The 18,836-nt window shown below is 35.1% G+C and overlaps 1 protein-coding gene across 6 annotated transcripts in view; it reads left to right on the forward strand.

Annotated features, from left to right (window-relative positions):
• CCDC141 (coiled-coil domain containing 141) overlaps positions 1-18,836 on the forward strand; it is a 105,291-nt gene that overhangs the window by 54,024 nt on the left and 32,431 nt on the right. For all 6 annotated transcript variants that reach the window (XM_074593971.1, XM_074593972.1, XM_074593973.1 and 3 more), the window contains exons 9-18: positions 3,072-3,244; positions 8,148-8,289; positions 10,118-10,237; positions 12,179-12,370; positions 13,359-13,535; positions 15,036-15,215; positions 15,792-15,917; positions 16,513-16,701; positions 17,008-17,187; positions 18,288-18,437. In XM_074593971.1, the coding sequence (XP_074450072.1) occupies positions 3,072-3,244; positions 8,148-8,289; positions 10,118-10,237; positions 12,179-12,370; positions 13,359-13,535; positions 15,036-15,215; positions 15,792-15,917; positions 16,513-16,701; positions 17,008-17,187; positions 18,288-18,437 (1,629 nt within the window). The remainder of the gene's footprint in view (positions 1-3,071; positions 3,245-8,147; positions 8,290-10,117; positions 10,238-12,178; positions 12,371-13,358; positions 13,536-15,035; positions 15,216-15,791; positions 15,918-16,512; positions 16,702-17,007; positions 17,188-18,287; positions 18,438-18,836) is intronic.

The raw sequence follows: 18,836 nt of genomic DNA on the forward strand, positions 1-18,836 counted from the left end.
GTTCTTTTCTGGTTATAATATTTGTAATTTATGTGTGAGTAGTAGGTAATGAAGACAGATGATCTATTAGCAGCTATACGGGCAAGGAAATCTTAGTAACATATGATTTTTCTATCCAGCAGACAACAAAATCCACAGACAGATGTTGAACTTTGCCAAATTCCAACCAGTAATAGAGCATATTTTTAAACAGTGAAGAAATGAGCGATTGGAACAGTTTGCACAGTTGTATTAGATTTTTCATAGCTGCAAACTGCATGATATTCTTTAGTTAAAGCAAGAAGTAATTTAGTAATTTGTTCAGCTTACCATATAATAGAAGTCAGTTCTGTTATTACATTTTAGTATTAATGCACAACAACTTGTTAAAGGAAATTTATGTGAGTTAGAGCAGAAGGATTAAGCAAAGAATCCTCTATGTCATCATTCCTTGATGTCAGTAGAGAACTTATTCAAGCTTTTTCCAGGTGTGTGAGATCAGATAAGAGAGCTCTCTTTTAAAAAATGGGTTCTCAATTTTGTTGTCTTTATTTAGGGCACAAAGCTTTTAAAACATTAGGACTTTAGCCAGTGGTGCTGACCAGCTGCCTATTACACTGCAGTTAAAGAAAACGAGCATTTGTATGCTTTTTGGAAATACTAAGCAACTAGACTCTGCTATCTGAAGGCGTCCCATTGAGTTTTGTCTCTGATAATTTTGAAAATAAGGAGCTACACCTGAAAATTTTCCTCTGAAAAGACAAACCTCAACATTAAAGACCAAACCTAAAATGTGAAATCTCTCTGCTTTGGTTTTACAGCAAGCCTGTTCTTCAAGTGCACGTACAGCAAGTAGTGTTAGTAATGCAAAGTTTTTTTCAAAATCTTTTAGCTAGAAGACTACTTAGACAAGTTTATATTTCAAGGTGTCCAAAGACCAAATGGTCTTTTTGTATTTTTTTTTTTAAACATAACATTTGCAGGTCGTTAATAGAATCTTTAAAAACAGATAATTTCTGATGATAGCTCCAACAACAATCTTCATAGCTTTATTAAATATGCTAAAAAAACAACCTAAAGACTGCCTGCACTAATTTTTGTTTTAAGCACCAGGTGGGGCTGTAATCACGCTTGTCTTCAACCTGTACTGTGTTGCTTCGGTATTTTTTTAGCAACACATAAAAAATACTTAGCGTTGAAATTATTTACTGACCCTTGAATTGAGAGGGATCTTTTGCTCCGATAAGTCTAATCTTTTTTGATTTCAATTATAATGAGGAATCTGAGATAGGCTAATGAAAACAGTGTTAAAACCATTGCTGATAGTCAACCTCCTTGTAGTTTGGACAAGGAGCTATGCAAATATAGGCCTATTGCTTTGCAAGCAAAGGTGGCATCTTTCAGAATATAGCGCTGTGCCTTGTGGAAGCACCTGTTGAAGAAAGCACTGTCAGGTGTGTCTCCACAGCATGCTGTTACACCTGCTATATGTAACAGTGAAGAAACCACTATAGTTAGTATAGTTCAGAAAAGAGTCATTTTCAGTCGTTCTCAGGGTATACCTGAATCTCTGAACCCTCTTTACAAGTTAAGGGCAAATGAAAAAAATAGGGTATTAGTTGTTTTGAACTAAGTCAAAGAGAACTCCTTTTAGATCTTGCGTATCTCATTGTCATTTTAATTTTTAATGAGTTCAGGAAAATATAAATGCAGAAGTATATCACTTGCATTGTTTTTGTGCTCTTAAGTGTACATTTGGCTGTATTCTGTTGTATATTTGGGATGTATTAAGTAATATTTTTCTGCACGTTTGCAAGCTCCGTGACTCTTTTGTAATCATCTACATTGCTTGCTAAGCTTTCCTTTAAATATCAATCCATTTCTATATTTATGTAGTTACATTCGGTTTGACTTTCTGCAGGGGAATGTCTGTATAGATGTCCTCTGAGAATACTTGGGAAATGACGTGGAATAGTCTGAGGTTGCTTTGGTATGGCAAAATCTTAAAAAACATTAACTTCCACAGCTTTAAGTAAATAAATAAGGCTTTTATTGAGTAAAAGTATGTTTGCAGATTCACATTTTTAGTTAGCTGTGGAGTATCTTGTGCTTTGGCACTCAAGTTACTTCAAAATTCACCTTCTGATTTTGAACTCCAGGATGTACATAGTTTCTTCAAACTACTTCAGGTGCTGGAGTTTTTTTCCTCCAATGTGCCATTGGAAAATTAAAAATCATTTGAGATAGTGTAGATAGTAACTAGCTTTAAAGCGAACATACAGGAGGGACTTAAAGGTGGAGCATTCTCGGCTTGTAGCTGTGGGTATTGGAATACAGACCTCTGCGTGATCCAGTGAAACTTATTTTGCTTAACCTTCTAGACTCTCTTTTTCCTTGTTAATGGAATTTTCAGGTTTGTATATGTTGTTAGTCAACATGATTTTTTGGTGATAACATTCAGTATAGGTAGAAATAAATAAACAAATAGAGGTCCATATTGCTGAGTAGAAGCCTTGCTGAAAAATCCTTTCCTTTCTTTTGATCTTGGTAATTAGTAAAGCACAAGGAGCTGTAGAGAAACAATTGAACAGGTACAGGACTTAGAAAGCGAGAGAACTATCTGGAGCCAGATGACAGTAGAGAAGCAGAGGATATACAGAGGGATTATGTCCTTTATTTCCTTGAAAAGATCTCAAAACTATGTTCAGTGAATGAGGAAGACAGACTGAACTAAAATAAAACTAAAGCAAAATAAAAGAATTACAGTGGAAATCATGCTGTATTATACTTGCTATTTTAGTTCTGCTTCAGTATGTCAGATTGGTCTGACTATTGCTGAAAAAATGGAATAGTTTTAAATTCAAAAAGTAATCATGATTGCACATGCCCATACTTGTATTAACTCTTGTTGAATTATACTTGTGTTCTTATGTGACTTGCAAAGTCAATATCAGGCCCTAAATTAAAATACTGCTTTTCTTTTGTGAAGATATGTCAAATATTAAATGTCTATCGATCATCTATTTGTGTAAAAGAATATACATGCACATTTTAAAGAGAAATATTGACAATAGATGTTTTTTGTTTTCCAGGTTCTTGATGGTCTTGAAGGTATTGAGAATTACCTGAAAATCTTTAATTCAGAAGGCTTACGTTTGCCTATCTTGATAATGAAGTATGAGGAATTACAGGAAGCAATTAAAGATTGCACAGCAACTACCTTGCAAAAGGGACAAACTTTAGTTAATAAAGCAGACTCTCACAGGTATTCCCTCTATTTTTGCCTATCTATCTGCTGCATTTCTCCATATTTACCTGTTGCTTTGTAACTCAACTAGTTGGAATCAGACCACATTTAGAGCCAGTGTAGTTAACTAAGTAGGTGTGCATTTAAATGACCTGAAAATCAAAGTTTATGCCATACTTATCTGTTGGTATTTATACAAACCAATCTCTTTAACAAAAATCTTTAGGAATACTACATGCTGCTTGTAAGAGTGGTGTCAAGCAGTGGAATTGGTATGTTAAAGTGGTATTCAGAAACAGTGGTTTAGTTAACGTTTTGGAAAAGTAAATATATGTAAATGAAAATTAAAATATCAATGGCTATGAACACTTCCCGCTGCACGATGTAATCCTTTTAGACCTTTTTGAAAGTTATCATTATAGCAATTATAATGTGATTTGAAGCAAGACAAAAATACAGGTGTTAAGCCAAGTGCAGAAAATATGGAAGTTTCTCCACTTCTTACTAGTTTTAATTCATGAATGAAGTACTTATTTTTTTTCTTCCAAAGCTTGCGTTAGTTATAATTATGATGTACTCTACAGATATGATTTTTACATTGGTGTAAAGCACGACTTCATTTAGAATCAGTCCCAGTGGCTTAATATCTCCTACTTTTCAGGTCTTCAGAGGCTGGTGCGATAAGAATGAAGATCGTTTACAATAATGAGTTCTACTTCAAAGACAGAGCAGATGACCATGGCTGATGGTTGGCTCATGGTCAGCTTAGCTCTGCCTTTCCATTACACGCTTAAGTCCTTAATTATTCCTGAAATTTGAATAGCTTTACTTCAACCCAGCAACTGAAAGTCTAGATAAGTTTTTCATTTAATCTCATGACCTTGCAAAAAATTTTATCCAAAGTGCCTTCACCTGTCATCCTAGATGTAATTGGCTTGAGGGATGAAATAGAAAATTCAAATAAAAACTTGTTTTGCAAACACATAAAGTTGGCCTTGCAGCTATTGTTACTACTTCAGCATCTCCTGATATTTTAATTAAATGGAAAGGAAAGGGATTTTCCTCAGTGAAACTTTGACTTTGGTTCCTAAACCAGCCATAATTCCGGAATGCATGCTTCTGTTCTCTAGGACTTTATGTTGTGCTTGACGTTGCCTCAACAGAAGATGATGTTGTGTTTCAAATTACGTCTGCACAGCATTGATTAATGTTAGGAATGCTAAAGACCTTGATAAAATGAATCCCTAAAATAAGAAGTCGTTAATCTTCTTTATTCCTCATTGAGAGTCTTTAAAAAAAGTTTTAAACAGTCCAAATCAGGAGTGGGATACTAAAATATCATAGGTACACATCAAGAAGAATGGGATGAGTTTGTCAAAATAACCCTATCAGTCATTTCTGGTAAAATTCAATAAAAACAGTAATGCACAGGCAGACCTCCTGTGTGCCAAAGCACTGCTCAAGATACTCTTTAAATAAATAGAGAAAGGTAAGATTTCTGCCTAGAAGGCATTCTAATTTAAAAAATGGCAAAGCATTACACCTGAAGCAGCAGTGATTTAGAGAAGGAACTTGAAACTTAAAACAATATCAATAGGCAATCTCACTAGAAATGTGTTTTGCTGTTTCTTAAGAACAGTGAAAAATTGCAGGCTCTCAAATATGTTAAATGTCTGCTTGCATCATAAAAATAAGCAAGTCCCTTTCTAAGAAAAAAACACAGAATACTGCAGCTTTTTAGTTTTTCCCTGCTGCCTTCAGGCCTCATTGCCCAAATGTAATGAGTTTGCCGTATATTTCAATGACTAACGCTAGCCCTTCTGTGCAGGTGGAACACTTTATATTCCTAGACATGGGCTTGAGGATTAAAATAATGGAATAATTTAAACTGGCAAGGAACTCTGGAGGTTACTTGGAGCAATCCCTTGCTCAAAGTCCGTCAGTTAGATTAGGTTGCTCAGGGCCAAATTTTGAATATCTCCAAGGATGGAGATTCCATAGCCTCTCTGGGGAACCTGTTCTAGTGCTTAAACACTCTCCTTGTGAAACATGTTTTTCTTTATCTAGCCAAAATTTCTGTTGCTGCAACTTGTGAACATTGACCGTTCCCTTTGGCTGTACACCTCTGGAAAGACTCTGATACTGTCTTTTGTATAACCCCACTTCCTCATAGATAATGAAAGACAGCAATTAGATCATCTCTTCACCTCTACTCTGAACAGAGTTCTGCCAGCACCCCGTTGTACATCATGTGCCCTGGTCTCCAACCGTCTTGGTAGCCTCTGCTCAATTCACTTCAGCTTCTCTCTCTGTCTTGTAAATGTGGGGACCCAAACTGGCCTCCAGATGCAGTTTCACAAGCCCTTAACAGAGGGGAGAAATCTGCTGGCTAGTTTCTTCCAGATGCAGCTCAGCACAGGGCTAGTCATCAATGCCACAAGAATGATCCTGACTTGCATTCAACTTTCGGTACACCAAGACAAGTCTACGTTTTTTTGCCTAACTCATGGCTTTAGGAGATACCCAGAATTCTCCCAGCCAGCTCATAAGCCTAGTGATGGTGACACAGTGAGTTCTTGTCAGCAAATGCTGTAAGGTGTTATATTCTAGAATATTAATTTTACCCAGAAATTTTAATGTTTTGAAAGAGGAACGAGGGAGGCCTCTCATTGTCATGAATAAGTCACTGTGCTATCCTTAAATGCTGGCCAGTATTTAGCCCAGTGATTAACCCACATGGGACAAGATTTGTATGAACAGCTGAGGGTCAAAGGAAGAAGATTTGGACAGAAAAGAGAACTCTTATCAAGGCTAAATCCTGATGACTATTTTGTTCCCTTTATTGCACAATTCATTGGTAGTCTTAACTGCCCTCAGACTTCTCATTTGCTTTTTCTAACGACACTGTCAATTTTGATGAGATGATGCCCTGAATTGCACCGTATCTTCTGAAAGAGGCTACTGGAAAATGCGTTTTTAATGCAGTATCAAAGTGGCTGCCTTGTAGTTCTGGTTTAAATGCATTGAGAGAAGATAGATTACTTGAACATTAAGAGAATTTAAATGTAGATGGAGTTCTGTATCCACATTGTTTCATTATTTTCATTTTCAGAGTACACAAAAATAAGCCAGGCATTTTGTATGCATATGATTAGGTAGTTATAGTAGTTTATGATTTACAAATCTAATACTGATACCCTCACACTGAGGTAGGACTACGTTTAAGGCTAGTGACACTGGCTTCAGTGACATAATTGGAAATCCAACTCACAGTAAAAATGGAGAAATATTATATTAATTCTGTCCTACTTTCACATCTTCTTGAGGCATGTTGCAGCCTCATACTAAAAGTCCAAATAAATGAAAATGCTGAAAATCTTCACATTGGAAGAGTAGTAAATTATAGAAAAGTGACAGAAGGCAGTTTTTTATTGTAATCCTAGAGTGTTTCGGAATGAAAATATTGGTAAGTCTGATTTTTGAGATCTCATATTTTCAAATTAAAGCCAGCTAGAAAAACAGGAGGAGCAAAAATTTATATGTATTAATTCTAAAAAAAGTATAGAATCAGGAATTTTTGTCCATTAAGAGAACCCTTGTTACTTTGCCAGCCAATTAGCTTGCCTATGAGTGTAAGAACAGTCTTTATTTTCCTGCTGTTATAAATTTATTGTGTTAACTCACAGCAAAGCAATGATTCTTTCAACGTTTTGTTGAGATCTAAGTTATTTTCAAAACCTATAAATCGTGTTCTCTTAGTGTTCTCTTTTTAAAGAAGTGATGCTAGTAGAAGTTTTTAAACATACCACTTTTTAAGGAGGACTGAAATAGTGGAGTGACATTTTTAGAATTTAACCACAAACTAGCAGGTTGATAATTTTTGAAAGAGTAATTTACAGAATTTAAAACCATCTACTCTCTAAAAAGGACTAAAAATTTTGTTTCTCTTTGTGACCAGTTCTTGGGTCAGATATGAACAGAATGGTCTATTAATACCATAATTCATGTTAGTGATGTAGAACAAGATTTTTCTTTGAGGTTGCAGAATTTTAACTCTCTGAGCCTGATCTGAAGTGAGGAGAAAATTTCCTTTAATTTTAGAGGACAAAGGAGGAAGCTTTGAATAAGTACCTGTATTAACATAAGTTTCTGATGAAACTAAAGTAATGAAAAAAATATTTTGAACATGTTTGTCTTACACGAATTCTTATGATGATGAACGAATTTCAGTAGTAAATCAATTGATGTGTGGGATTCTTTTTTTTTTTTTTAATCAAAACTTCAGATCTTAATTTTATGTGGTAACTTCTTTACAATTTGAAGAGGACTGCCTCAGGTATTCAGATTGTGAATTGTTTCTGTGATAGTAAACGTCTTAAGCTATAAGGCAAGGTATTGTTTTGTAAATTGATGTCTTTTCTCCAGTTAAAACAGCATCTTTGAAGAAATGTTGACTCAGAATGTATATGACATTCTTTTTTCAACTACTTTAAAAACACTGAAATATTTGAAAGTCCAAAGAAAACATTCTTTTTAAAGTAGAAGTGATATGCCATATATTTCCACTCATTTTAGGCTGTTCCATTTGTGGTTTTAGTCTTTAGATAGTATAACTAAAGTCAGAATTATTTGTGAGATGAAGTATTTCTCAGTGATTCAGGATATCTGGCATGCGAATTTAACTTACGAACTGGTGATAAATTATATGTTTGGAAATGTCATTCCTGTGTTCTACTCATTATCAATTTTGTTTGGATTCGTTTTAACATTATTCTTGGTTATTTTTCTTTTAAGGGTCACAGTTTAAAATTCATAAGTTACTTGTCATACAAATCAACAGAAAATGTGGTTTTTAAAAAAATCTTTATCATCCTGATGAGCAAAAATGAGAAATAACAGCAGTTCTACTTTTCCATTTTAGCTCTTGGGTCACAGGAATTCGGAAAATGATGGAATATATTAAAAAAAAAGTAGATCAATTAACCAGGCAGTGTCCACATTATGAAGAACTTACTTTGAAGAAACAGCAATGGACTGCCTCCCTTGAAGATCATCTAAATAAGGTACTTCATAATGTGTCATCTTCTTATTGCATTCGTGAACAGTGCATTGCATTTCCATAATTTAGCAATGTGAATTAAAATTGACTCAAATAATTACAAATAACATATTGGTTTGTTAGAGAGCGTACAGTTGCAGTTAGAATGCTGTTATCAGCACAAATGAACCTAAAGCTGTTCTGAAAAACGTAGCTGTTTCCATGAGAACATTTTATCAGTGATCTTCAATAAAGCATGGATTTGCTTGGTTAATGAACTATTACAATTTTTCCTTTTGGAAAAGAAGTGAGCATTCGGACTGTGACCTGCATGCAGGTTTGCTATACTGGTTCTATGTCTTCTGTTTCATTTGGCTGAAGATAAAAATAAATGTGGCAAAAATGAGGGTTAATAAGCATGGTGACTTTGAACTGTAGCAAATTTTCAGTACGGCTGAAGGAGAGTAGATATTGTTCACTATAAAAATTCCCTTTATTCATTAAGATACCGATGCATCAAGGACATCACAACCTTCTTTAGGCTGTTGAATGGTCTGTAGTACTGCAGACCTTTTTAATGACTTCTCAGAAATGGAATAGACAACGCTCCTAAATAAGGTTCCAATGTGAATTCAAATTAAAAAAATATACTCTTTTAACAAGGTTCATATGAAGGAAATCCCAAAGCATGGACCAAAAAAAGTAAATCAAATCTAATGACTGAATAACTAAGTCTGCAGTCTAATATTTTATAATATTTGCATTATGTTTATAATGAGCTATTCTGAATCAAATGGGAAGATAATTTGCCATAAAATGGTCCCTTTGCATACAATTTATGTAGGAGAGGTCTTGTGGTATTAGAATACAGGGAAAGTCTTTTTGAGTTTTGTGGAAAATAAAAGATTTGCTGACAGCTGCTGTTGGTCTTGTAGAAATGATGTCACCAGCATACTGTGAATTTTAAGCTGAAACTTCCATTATGAAGGTAATTTTTACTAAAAACGTAGACCCCAATTTTGATATATGGTTTCATTCTGCAGTTTGTTCTATTCACTTTGCACCCAGTATTGCATTAGAGAGGATCCCATCTTGAAGATTTGAGTCATGATACATGATCTTTCATTACAGTGGACAGTGCTTATTGTTATACTCCTACCAAGAAAAACATTTTTAATTCTGCTAATGCAAAGTATCCCAAAGAATCTGGTGCTAAATTCAACTGCCCCTGAGCTTCCTGTAATGAAGTTTGAACTTCAGTCAGCAGACACTTCTTAAAATATATGGTACTTGTGAATTCACCTGTCTAATAATAACTATACATACTACGGCTGTTATCATTTGCCTCTGCTCTTCATAATCTCCTTTGTTATCATCATGCATATATGAATCTTACAGTGGCAATGAAATGGAGTTGTGTACGTGTATCTGCACACAAACATGTCTCTTGTCTTGGCAGAGAAGCTTTAAATGTACTTTCTGAAAAAAACCTGGAGCACAATAAAAGTATTTCTGCCAAGGTTATATCTAGATTATAATGCAGCTGTGCCGTATTGAAAAAACAAGCCTTGGGATACTTAAGGTAAAGGAAAGCACTATCAATAAAATGAGAGCAAACAGAAGGGTTTTTTCCTCAAATTCTGACCATACCTGTTAGAATTTTCTTAAGAGAAACAGTAGCGTTTTCTTCTATATATTTCGTTCCTGAATTTCTCTGATTATACAAAGTACATAATCTAAACACAAACAGACAGGTGTTACTACACTTTTTTTTATACAAACTGCTGTTTTATACTGTTTTTATACTGTTTGCTTGTATAAATTAACTATATAAACAATGCTTTCAAACAAAGGTATCACAGTGGATTAAAAAAATCACCCCGATGCTTGCAGTTGGCATGGAGATCGGTTCATGTTTGTCTGAGTCAGAAAGAGTTTTGAACAAACACCTTGAACTGGCTAAACAAAAAAAGGTAAAAAAAAAAAAAAGAAGCTTTAATAATGTTAAGTACTTTTGGGAACAAATGTATGCTGTAGTTCTAAATAAGGCGGGAGACAGAGTTTCTTATGGATTCTTGGAAAGAAAATGGGTCTATAGTTTAGTTTAAAACGGTAGTTAATGAAAAACACAGTTAATGAAAAAAAACCCATAGAAATCAATCCTTATATCGTTGGTTATCCCCATTGTCTCTATCTCATCCTGTTATTTTTTTCTGCCTCAAGATCCCAGTATCAGCCCTTGATAGGAAGACTCCTCCAATGTGGATTGCTACTCCTACCTGAGGCACCAAGTTTAAAAATTGTCTAGGCACAGAAAATTCTGCTTGTGGTTTATTATGCCAAATAAAAGGGATTAATTAGCAAAAAAGAAAAAAGTAGTTCCCAGGTGAAAAAAAATTTGAAGGGAGCTGTAAAGTTGCCATCAGATAGCCATGGGTCATGTTGGGAATGAAGCCATGCTAGGAAAGCACTGCAGCACCCAGCTCTGTTACACAGATGAGGGTATTTTTAAGTCACATCCAAGGCCTTTCCAACTGCCACAGCAGTACTGCTGTATCTGAAAGTGGCTTAAAAAAAGTTGAATTCCTTCTGTGATCTTGACACAGGTGCATATTTCATGGCTAAGTGGAACAATATGGCAGTATATATTTTAGGAGTATATTATTTTTTTCTTAAATTCTAATAACTCCATTACTCCTATGGAGTTCTTTTTTATTCCAGGCAATATTTTGCGTAACCCAAGAGCTGTATCTGTACAGTGTCTGTGGAAATAAAATTCACCTTAAAGAAAAGCGGGAGAGCACGTAGTAAAAAATATAAAAAGTTCAGCAGATTAGCGAGAGCCTCTTTTTGTTCCACAAGACTGTATAACAGTTTTTAGTGTCTTTTCTGCCAAATTTTTGCATGCCAGGGTGTTACCTTTTGTTGTTGCCCTGACAATAGTAACTTCTACCTATTCTTTCTGTGGATTGTGATATGCTGGAGTTTGCACTCTTGGCTGAATGTCAGCGGTAGATATGCTAAGTGTTATTGAGTTAAATATATAAATGTAGATAAGCATTTACACATAGATATATGAAGCTATGAGTTAAGACAATGAATCTGAAAACCAGAATCACAGCTGAATCATGGAAATGTTAGTAACTCAGCTCTTGCTGAGACAGCATACTATGACTTTCTTCTGGGTCTGAGCAGTTGACGCAGTAACAGATACAACCCACTATTCGATGCCCATCTGATTTCTGCAGATTTGTTGCATGTATGAACATTGTTTTGGGTTGGAATGCAGGCTAGTCTAGCTTGAGGGGTAGGGACTAGTCTGGAGCTAGGAAGCAATTATTGATTCGAGAATGAAGGCATGAGTGGAACTAAGATTGATAAGGCAAAGTGCTACAAGGACAGGCCTTAAAGCAATTACAGCAGCAGCAGCCTTACGAGGACCCTGTGCTTCTGGAATCTCACTAGAGTGAACACTGTGTTGTTCTACAAGAACTGAGTATCCGAGAAGCAGCTAAGAGGGATTTAGACTCAAGAGAATCAGTTCAGAAAAATGGGCTACACTGTTTATTAAAGGAATTGTATCAGTCCTGGCTATTGATGTTCCCATATGCAATACTTCTGCTGTTTTCATTCTTACACTTTGGTTTACTTAATCTGAATATCGAGATTGCTACTGGTTTTTTCCCATTGAAAATAGTTATGTTAATAACTACATCCATAGTTTTTAGTATAAAAAAGTTAGAGGAAAGAAATGGTTATTTTTAGCAAATAATGTCCGTTATAAGCTCTTCTTCAACTAAGTAATTGAATTATACGTAAGAAAGCAATACTACTGAAAATTAACAATGTGATATCAAAACTCGCAAGACGTTTTCAGCCATTACGTGTGTTTTTCTATGCTTGTACCCTCAAAGGAAATGTCACATGAACTGGAAGCAGCCGAGAGAATCACCAAAGATATGGAAGAGTTTGAACCTGAGCAGCTGGCAGCTTTTTCTAGCAGAACTGACTTTCTGAATGAAGAACTGAAAAAAATTGAAAAAAAAATTAGTTCAAAATTAGAAATTCTAGAAACTTATGTGGCCTTTTTAAAGTCAGCTACGGAGGTACAGATTACTTACTTATTCTCTGATTGGACTGCGGAAATCTTACAAGTGAAAAATGTGCTTTTAGCTAGCTAAGACAAATCCCGTAAATGCTGTGCCATGGAAGCAATGCAAGTCTTTGTAAGCTCCTTTGTACTTTGAAGGAGATCTGTTTCATCAGGGCAAGCAGCCCCGATCATTGACCTTGCATCACCATAACGACTAGTCTATGTAGAGATTTTCTACTGATTTAGATCTCCATTGTAGGAAGTATTATAATTGAATTTTTACTTTTTCTCCTGTGCACATACACTCTCTCATATGCATAATAAAAATGCTTATGTGTATGTACTCTGACTCTTAAATTTACTTATTTTGCTTTATATAATTTTTAAAATATTTCACGTAACATGTTGATATAGATATTTATTGCTGTTTTGCACTACTTCCACTGAATTTCATAGTTCATCTAAAGGGCCTTAAAAATTAAATATAAACCAGTTCCAGGTGAAATCATAATCCATTCAATACCAATGTAGTTTTGGTAGCTGTGCTAATGATGCCAGGATGGTTATTTTTCATTTTGATGTAATCCTTGTTTTAAGATTCTACAAAACTGTTATTCTTTTATATTTAGAAAGAGATTGAGGATGGAAATAAAATCTATCAGATAAAATTACCCATAAGATTTACTTATTTGAAGGTAAACCTCCAAAAAAGTTGGATTGCGTCTACTTCTGATTATTGCGAACTTCAGTTACTTCATATTAAACAGATCTGTAAAAATCATTGTGTTTCCACCTCTCTGCTTGCCATCTACTGGTTTAAAGGTTCTTTAAAACTTTTTTATTATTTAGTTTTTGTATAGCTTTTAGGGAGGATAATAGAACTTAAACCTGAAAAAGATTCAGAGGCTTCTATTCAATTTTACTGTCTGTGTACCTTATGATTATAGCAGTTCAATTTTTGATTTGTTTTTTTTTGATGCTTATTTGATGTCTTTCTATAGGTAAATGATGATATTCAAACTCTGAAGGAGTTCTACAAATCAGAATCACTGCAAACAAACAAGGAGGCTGAAAATAAAAATGCAATGGAATCAGCTAATACTCAGTGGCAAAAGGCTATAAAGAAGATTTTTTCAACTCAAAATCTGGGTTGCGATTTTATTACTTTAGTAAACATGGTGAGTAAAATCTGATAAACCATATTGAATATTTGATGTTTGCCTGTGATGAAGTCTAATCCTAGTTCTGTGGCAAATGGATTTCTTCAGTACCTAGTTTTAAAGGGACTAATGCCGCTATAAACTTCTCTAGTATTAAAGTATTGTTTGAGTGCTAATGGCATAATAAGTTTTGTGGTTAACAATGACAGAGCCCTTAATAAATGATCCATTCCATGCATACAAGTATAATACATGGACATATCTGTTTTGTTCATGTTGGAAAGCAGCATATGCACCAGTACAGTATTAAGTTTATTTCACTTCCACTAAGAAGCAGACTTTACTAATTGAGTGTATAAAGTTCTTCTGAAAAAATGGGTGCTAGAGCTACTTCCTTACAGGTAATCTTTCCTGGTGTCTTTACATTCCGTCTTGGATTTAGTTGCACTGCCTAGGCATGCCTATCTAATTTTCCATCACCCCGTTGTGAGATGATCATTTGAGATGTGCAATCATTCCCTAAGTCATTCCTCCTAAAGTGATCCCAATTAATGTAGACAATCCTGGATATCCAGCTGTTCCTTCTGTTTTTATAGGACAGACTAGGGAACAGTTACATTAGGGTGAGATGGGGGAGCTGGTGTTGCTAACATACAGCAGCATGGGAGATAAGCCGGAAAAAACTACTTAAGAGGGAAGGTGCTCAGGCAATTAGTGTGGGCTAAAGTGTGTGCTGTCACAGCTGGATGCAGCCAGGCACAGATAAAATAGTGTAAAGGCAAGCTGAATATGTGTGAATATGAGATTGCCCTGCAGTAGCTTAAAGTCTAAACATATCTTCAGATATTATCTCTTTAAAGACCCGGAAGTGTGTCGCCACCATATTTTCTGCTACTCCGATATTCTGAGGTTGTAGCTTCTAAGTATCTGAAAGATACAGATCATACAAGTAATTTACTAATGCAACTTTTCTTAAAAGAAAGATTCTGAAATTGGAAAAGCAGAAACAGCATTACCCAGTTTTCTGGTGTTTCAGATATGGGCTCTGTTAAAAAGAGGAAAAAATCCTAAACGTTCAAATGTTAAACACTTTATCCTTCCTATGCTTCGGTGTTGCTTTGTTTATCAGCACAAAGGAGTGGTCTTTTCTTCACCCAAGTCGCTTTCTAGTTGCCATTCCCCAAAAGGCGATTTTGGGTTGTTCTGTCTATTCAGAAATGAGTTTATTTTGTATCAGTGTTAAACAACTGTCAGATAGCCATAATTCGGTCATTACTGACCTGTTCTAGGTTTTAAAATTTAACATTAGCCATGTCCTCAATATACAAATTCTGTAGATCTATGCCTATTTCTCAGAGAACAGTGTATTTAAAGACACCTAGAGTACCAGAAGTTTTCGAAGACCTTATGCTAGAGTAGTTGGTTTTTATTGAGATTTGTTGACACTTTAATATTAGAGGGTTTGATTGTATTTTATAAAAGCATTTGTGGAAAAAAACGTGTCTGTTCATTTGTCAGGTAAATGAGAGTTTAATATTAAAAGTAGAAAAATCTATACGAGTAACAGAAGATATCATTGCTAACCTGAGTAAAGAAAAGAAAGAGCTGACCGATCTTTGGACAATCTGGAATTTTAAAATCACTCAAGTAAAACCCATCAAGCAAAAGTGCCGGATATTTAAAGAACAACTAAAAACTGTAAGTAAAAAAGCTAGAAAGAAAGCAACTGTGGCAAACATTTCTAGATTTTTATTAGCTTGTCTGTGACTTTCTCGTCAGCTATTACAGGTATCGTTTAAGAGAGAGATGATCAGTAAGATACTTATCCATAGCCTATTCTGTCATTCAGATAGTCAACAAGAAGCATGAAATGTTTCATAGAAAATAGACTGAGTGTATGGGTCCTCTGATCTCAGTGTCTGAATTATTTTTGCATGCTATCGTAAAGACTTCTATCACCCTTGTCAGAGGGTTTGAGACAGAGAGATTTATAGTTAAAAAAATAAATAATACATTAGTGACCTTAAATTCAGAATCTTTTTTTTTTTTTTTTTTTTTACACTAGTAATCTCGTAATGAAATTTAATGACAGCATTTGGGTGTCTGTTTTGGGGAAGATTCTTGTTAAAAATTCAGATTTAAGTTTAAATTTTTTTTATTTACTACAGGTAAATAAATAGTAAATACAATAAATTTTATTTTTTCTTTCTGTTCTTTCTTTCTTTCTAAATTTTATTTACTATTTACAAACTGAACTGTTTGATTACCTTTTAGACTACCCGTGGATTACAAATTCTTCAAGAAGCACTCCAGCTTGCACAAACAGTTGACCTAGGAAGTGACCTTTTTATTGTTCTGGAACTACAAAAAAAGCTTAACCAAATGAAACCACAGTATCAGGTGAGAAACCGAGCTGGTGAAGTGCATGCAGGATCAAAAGCTCTTTTTTGTACAGTAAGGATGGACATACACCCAGACAGAGCATCTGGGGTTGCAGTGTTTTATGTTTTACATTACTTTTCCAGAAGGAAGGGTTTGTGTGTGCTTACAAGGTAAGGGAGAAGGCATTTTACCTTCAGTGTCTAGAGAATGTCTTATGTGGTGTTAACTGTGTACTAAAGTGGCACACAAGCATTGGGGTGGTGGAAGTGGAAGGAGAGCATCAGCTTCATGCTTTCAAGTTAGAGCTGGTCAGAGGCTGGGGTGCGTCATACTGAGCTTCCTACCTCCTCTGAATACTGAGTTTTAGCAAATCAGTCTGCTGTTCCCCTGCAGGTCAGTTTGACTTGTTTTGATCCAAGGCTCTTTCTGGGTGAGAGCTGAGATGCGTGCCTGGCAAAAAGTAAAGTATTTGGAGAGTGTTCTAAAAACAACATGGCATTGATTTTTCCCCAAGGCAATTTACCATTGTTAGGTTATTTCATCAAATGTAAGGGAAAACTTGCAATTATGTTTGTGTAATTTGAGTAACTTCTGCTTTTTTTTTTTTTGCTAGCAACTGAATGCTGAGCTTGGGTACCTGATAAGATTGTTAGAATTGCCAAACCAGAAGGGATTTCCTGTGAAAGAGAATTCCGAGAGAATAAGTGAGCTTATTCACCTCCATCAAGTGGTAAAGGACACCATGACAGAATATGATGAGATTTTCAACAAGACAGTCAAATTCCATCACATTAAAAAAGAAGTGAGTGTAATCTTTTAAATTATACCTTCTTGTTGCAGTTAAACTCTTTGGCTTTGGTGCCTGTTGTCTTTCTTTTTTTTTTTCCCCAAACAAGCAGCACTAACCCACCTGATGATCAGAATTAAAATTTTGGATGTAAAACTGCTTGAATTTGGAGAATTGAAAATTCAGACCTGAATCCAAATTTAATTACTTAATTCCACATCAACAGAGTTAAGGGTAATACATTATGGCTAAGGAAGGAACTGTAAGCTTTCTTTCACATTATTTTAAACACACACTGATTTGCTTTTTAATATATTCCAGCTGGAATGTCTATCAAAGTCAGGAGAACTGGATATTCCTGAAATACGCGAGGACCCTGAAAATGTGCACCATGCTAAAGCCTACCTTGTAAATGCTCAGGAGAAACATGCGTATATCAGACAGCTATATAAACTGCTTATTACCCAGGGAGTGGATATCTTGTCTGCAGTGCAGCAACCTGTGAGTAGAATTAGAATGGTTTGTGAAATCAAGGACAAATATAAAAGATGATTATTGGAGCTATCTGACTGACTTTTAGATGTACAAAAAAAATGTATTAATAGTCTGAGAAAAATAAATACAGAGCTAAGATCTTTTTAAAAGAAAGCAAACCATAAAATGTATAACAGTTGTCATTTTTAGATTTCTACTTTTGAAGTTTGCAGGTATACAGCCATCAAAGTAAATGAAACATCCAGAAACGATGAAACTTATTCTTCAGTGGTTACTCACATTCTGAATGGCTTTTTCCAAGAGAAAAGAAAGATTAATTTATTTGAAACCTTGTTTTAATTTTTTAGCGGTCTGTGAACAGATTTTACTCTGGAAAACATTGAAATAGATTTGAAATAGGGAGGAAATTAATCTTAAAATATCAGTGCTTGTGGGAAAAAAAAAAAGCATGACCTCCTGGTCTCTAGTATTCTTTGTGCAGTTCAAGGCCCTGTTGGTGACTTCTTGAATGCCACGTCTATATATTAGAATCCTGCTACTTTCTAAAAGTTGCTTTGCATGTTTATTCTCCTATAAAGAAAGGATAACAAAAGGACAAAAAGTAAATATAATTAACAGTGTTACCTTATTAGTGGATCCAGACTGATTTGCATGGCAAAATGGATATCATTTTAGAAAGGAGTTATTTATTCAGGGCAGAATTGTCATTGCCCTGTGTTCATTTACTAGGGAGAAAGTGAGACATTCCCTTACGACCTGCATAGATTATCCACATTGCCAGTCTGCTCTTCTGACTCCGTAAACTGATTGACAGCAGGAAGGAGCTAATCTCCAGGTGGTAAAGGACTAGAGCAGGCCAATTCCTCTTTAGTCAGAGAAGATACCATGTGTGAGTGGTGACTTTGATCCAAAACTACTCCTCAGACTACTAGTGATTGAAACTGCTGTGTACTTGCTCTCGTTACATTGGAGGTTTAATAGTTTACTCTAGCCCATTGTGACTGACTCTGCATGTTCTCCCTCAAAATAAATTATTTTAATTTTAGATTGGTTAAATCATTACATTTCCTGAGTTTCATAAATTTCTTTGTCTATTTCCTGTTTAGAATTGCTTGAATGTTTCTGTAAAGAATCTGAAGCAAGAGCTTGCTAGATTTGAGTGTGATAGCATTAACTGGAGCTCCAAAGCTGATAAGTATGAGGAAGAACTGTCACAACATTTCCAACACTGCACCACTCAAGAGGAGATAAATGAGGTAAATGAGATAAATCCCAACACACTAAATGACTGTCAAAAGGGCTGTTGTGTTTTGTAATATATCGTACTGTTTACCATTGCCCTAGATGCGTCATACCTATATAGAAATGTTGATTTTCATCTTAACAGCAACCTTGGATCCACACAGCCACAGTAATAATCTATGGTCCATACCTCTGCAGTTCAGGATTATGTCAAGTTGTTGGGCTGGCAATAAAGTGCTTTCACTGTACCAAGAGGACTGGAAATAGAGCAGCTGTATTTTCTTTGGCTTTCAGCTCTGTGAGCTTCATCTGAAATATACGAGTCTTCAGATGTCTTTCTTATGAAGCTAAAGTTTCAAACAAAAGTAGAATTTACATATATTGCAGTTGTAAGGCTATTAGAAAGAACTCTC

Source organism: Larus michahellis, chromosome 7, assembly GCF_964199755.1.
Source record: "Larus michahellis chromosome 7, bLarMic1.1, whole genome shotgun sequence".
NCBI lineage: Eukaryota > Metazoa > Chordata > Aves > Charadriiformes > Laridae > Larus > Larus michahellis.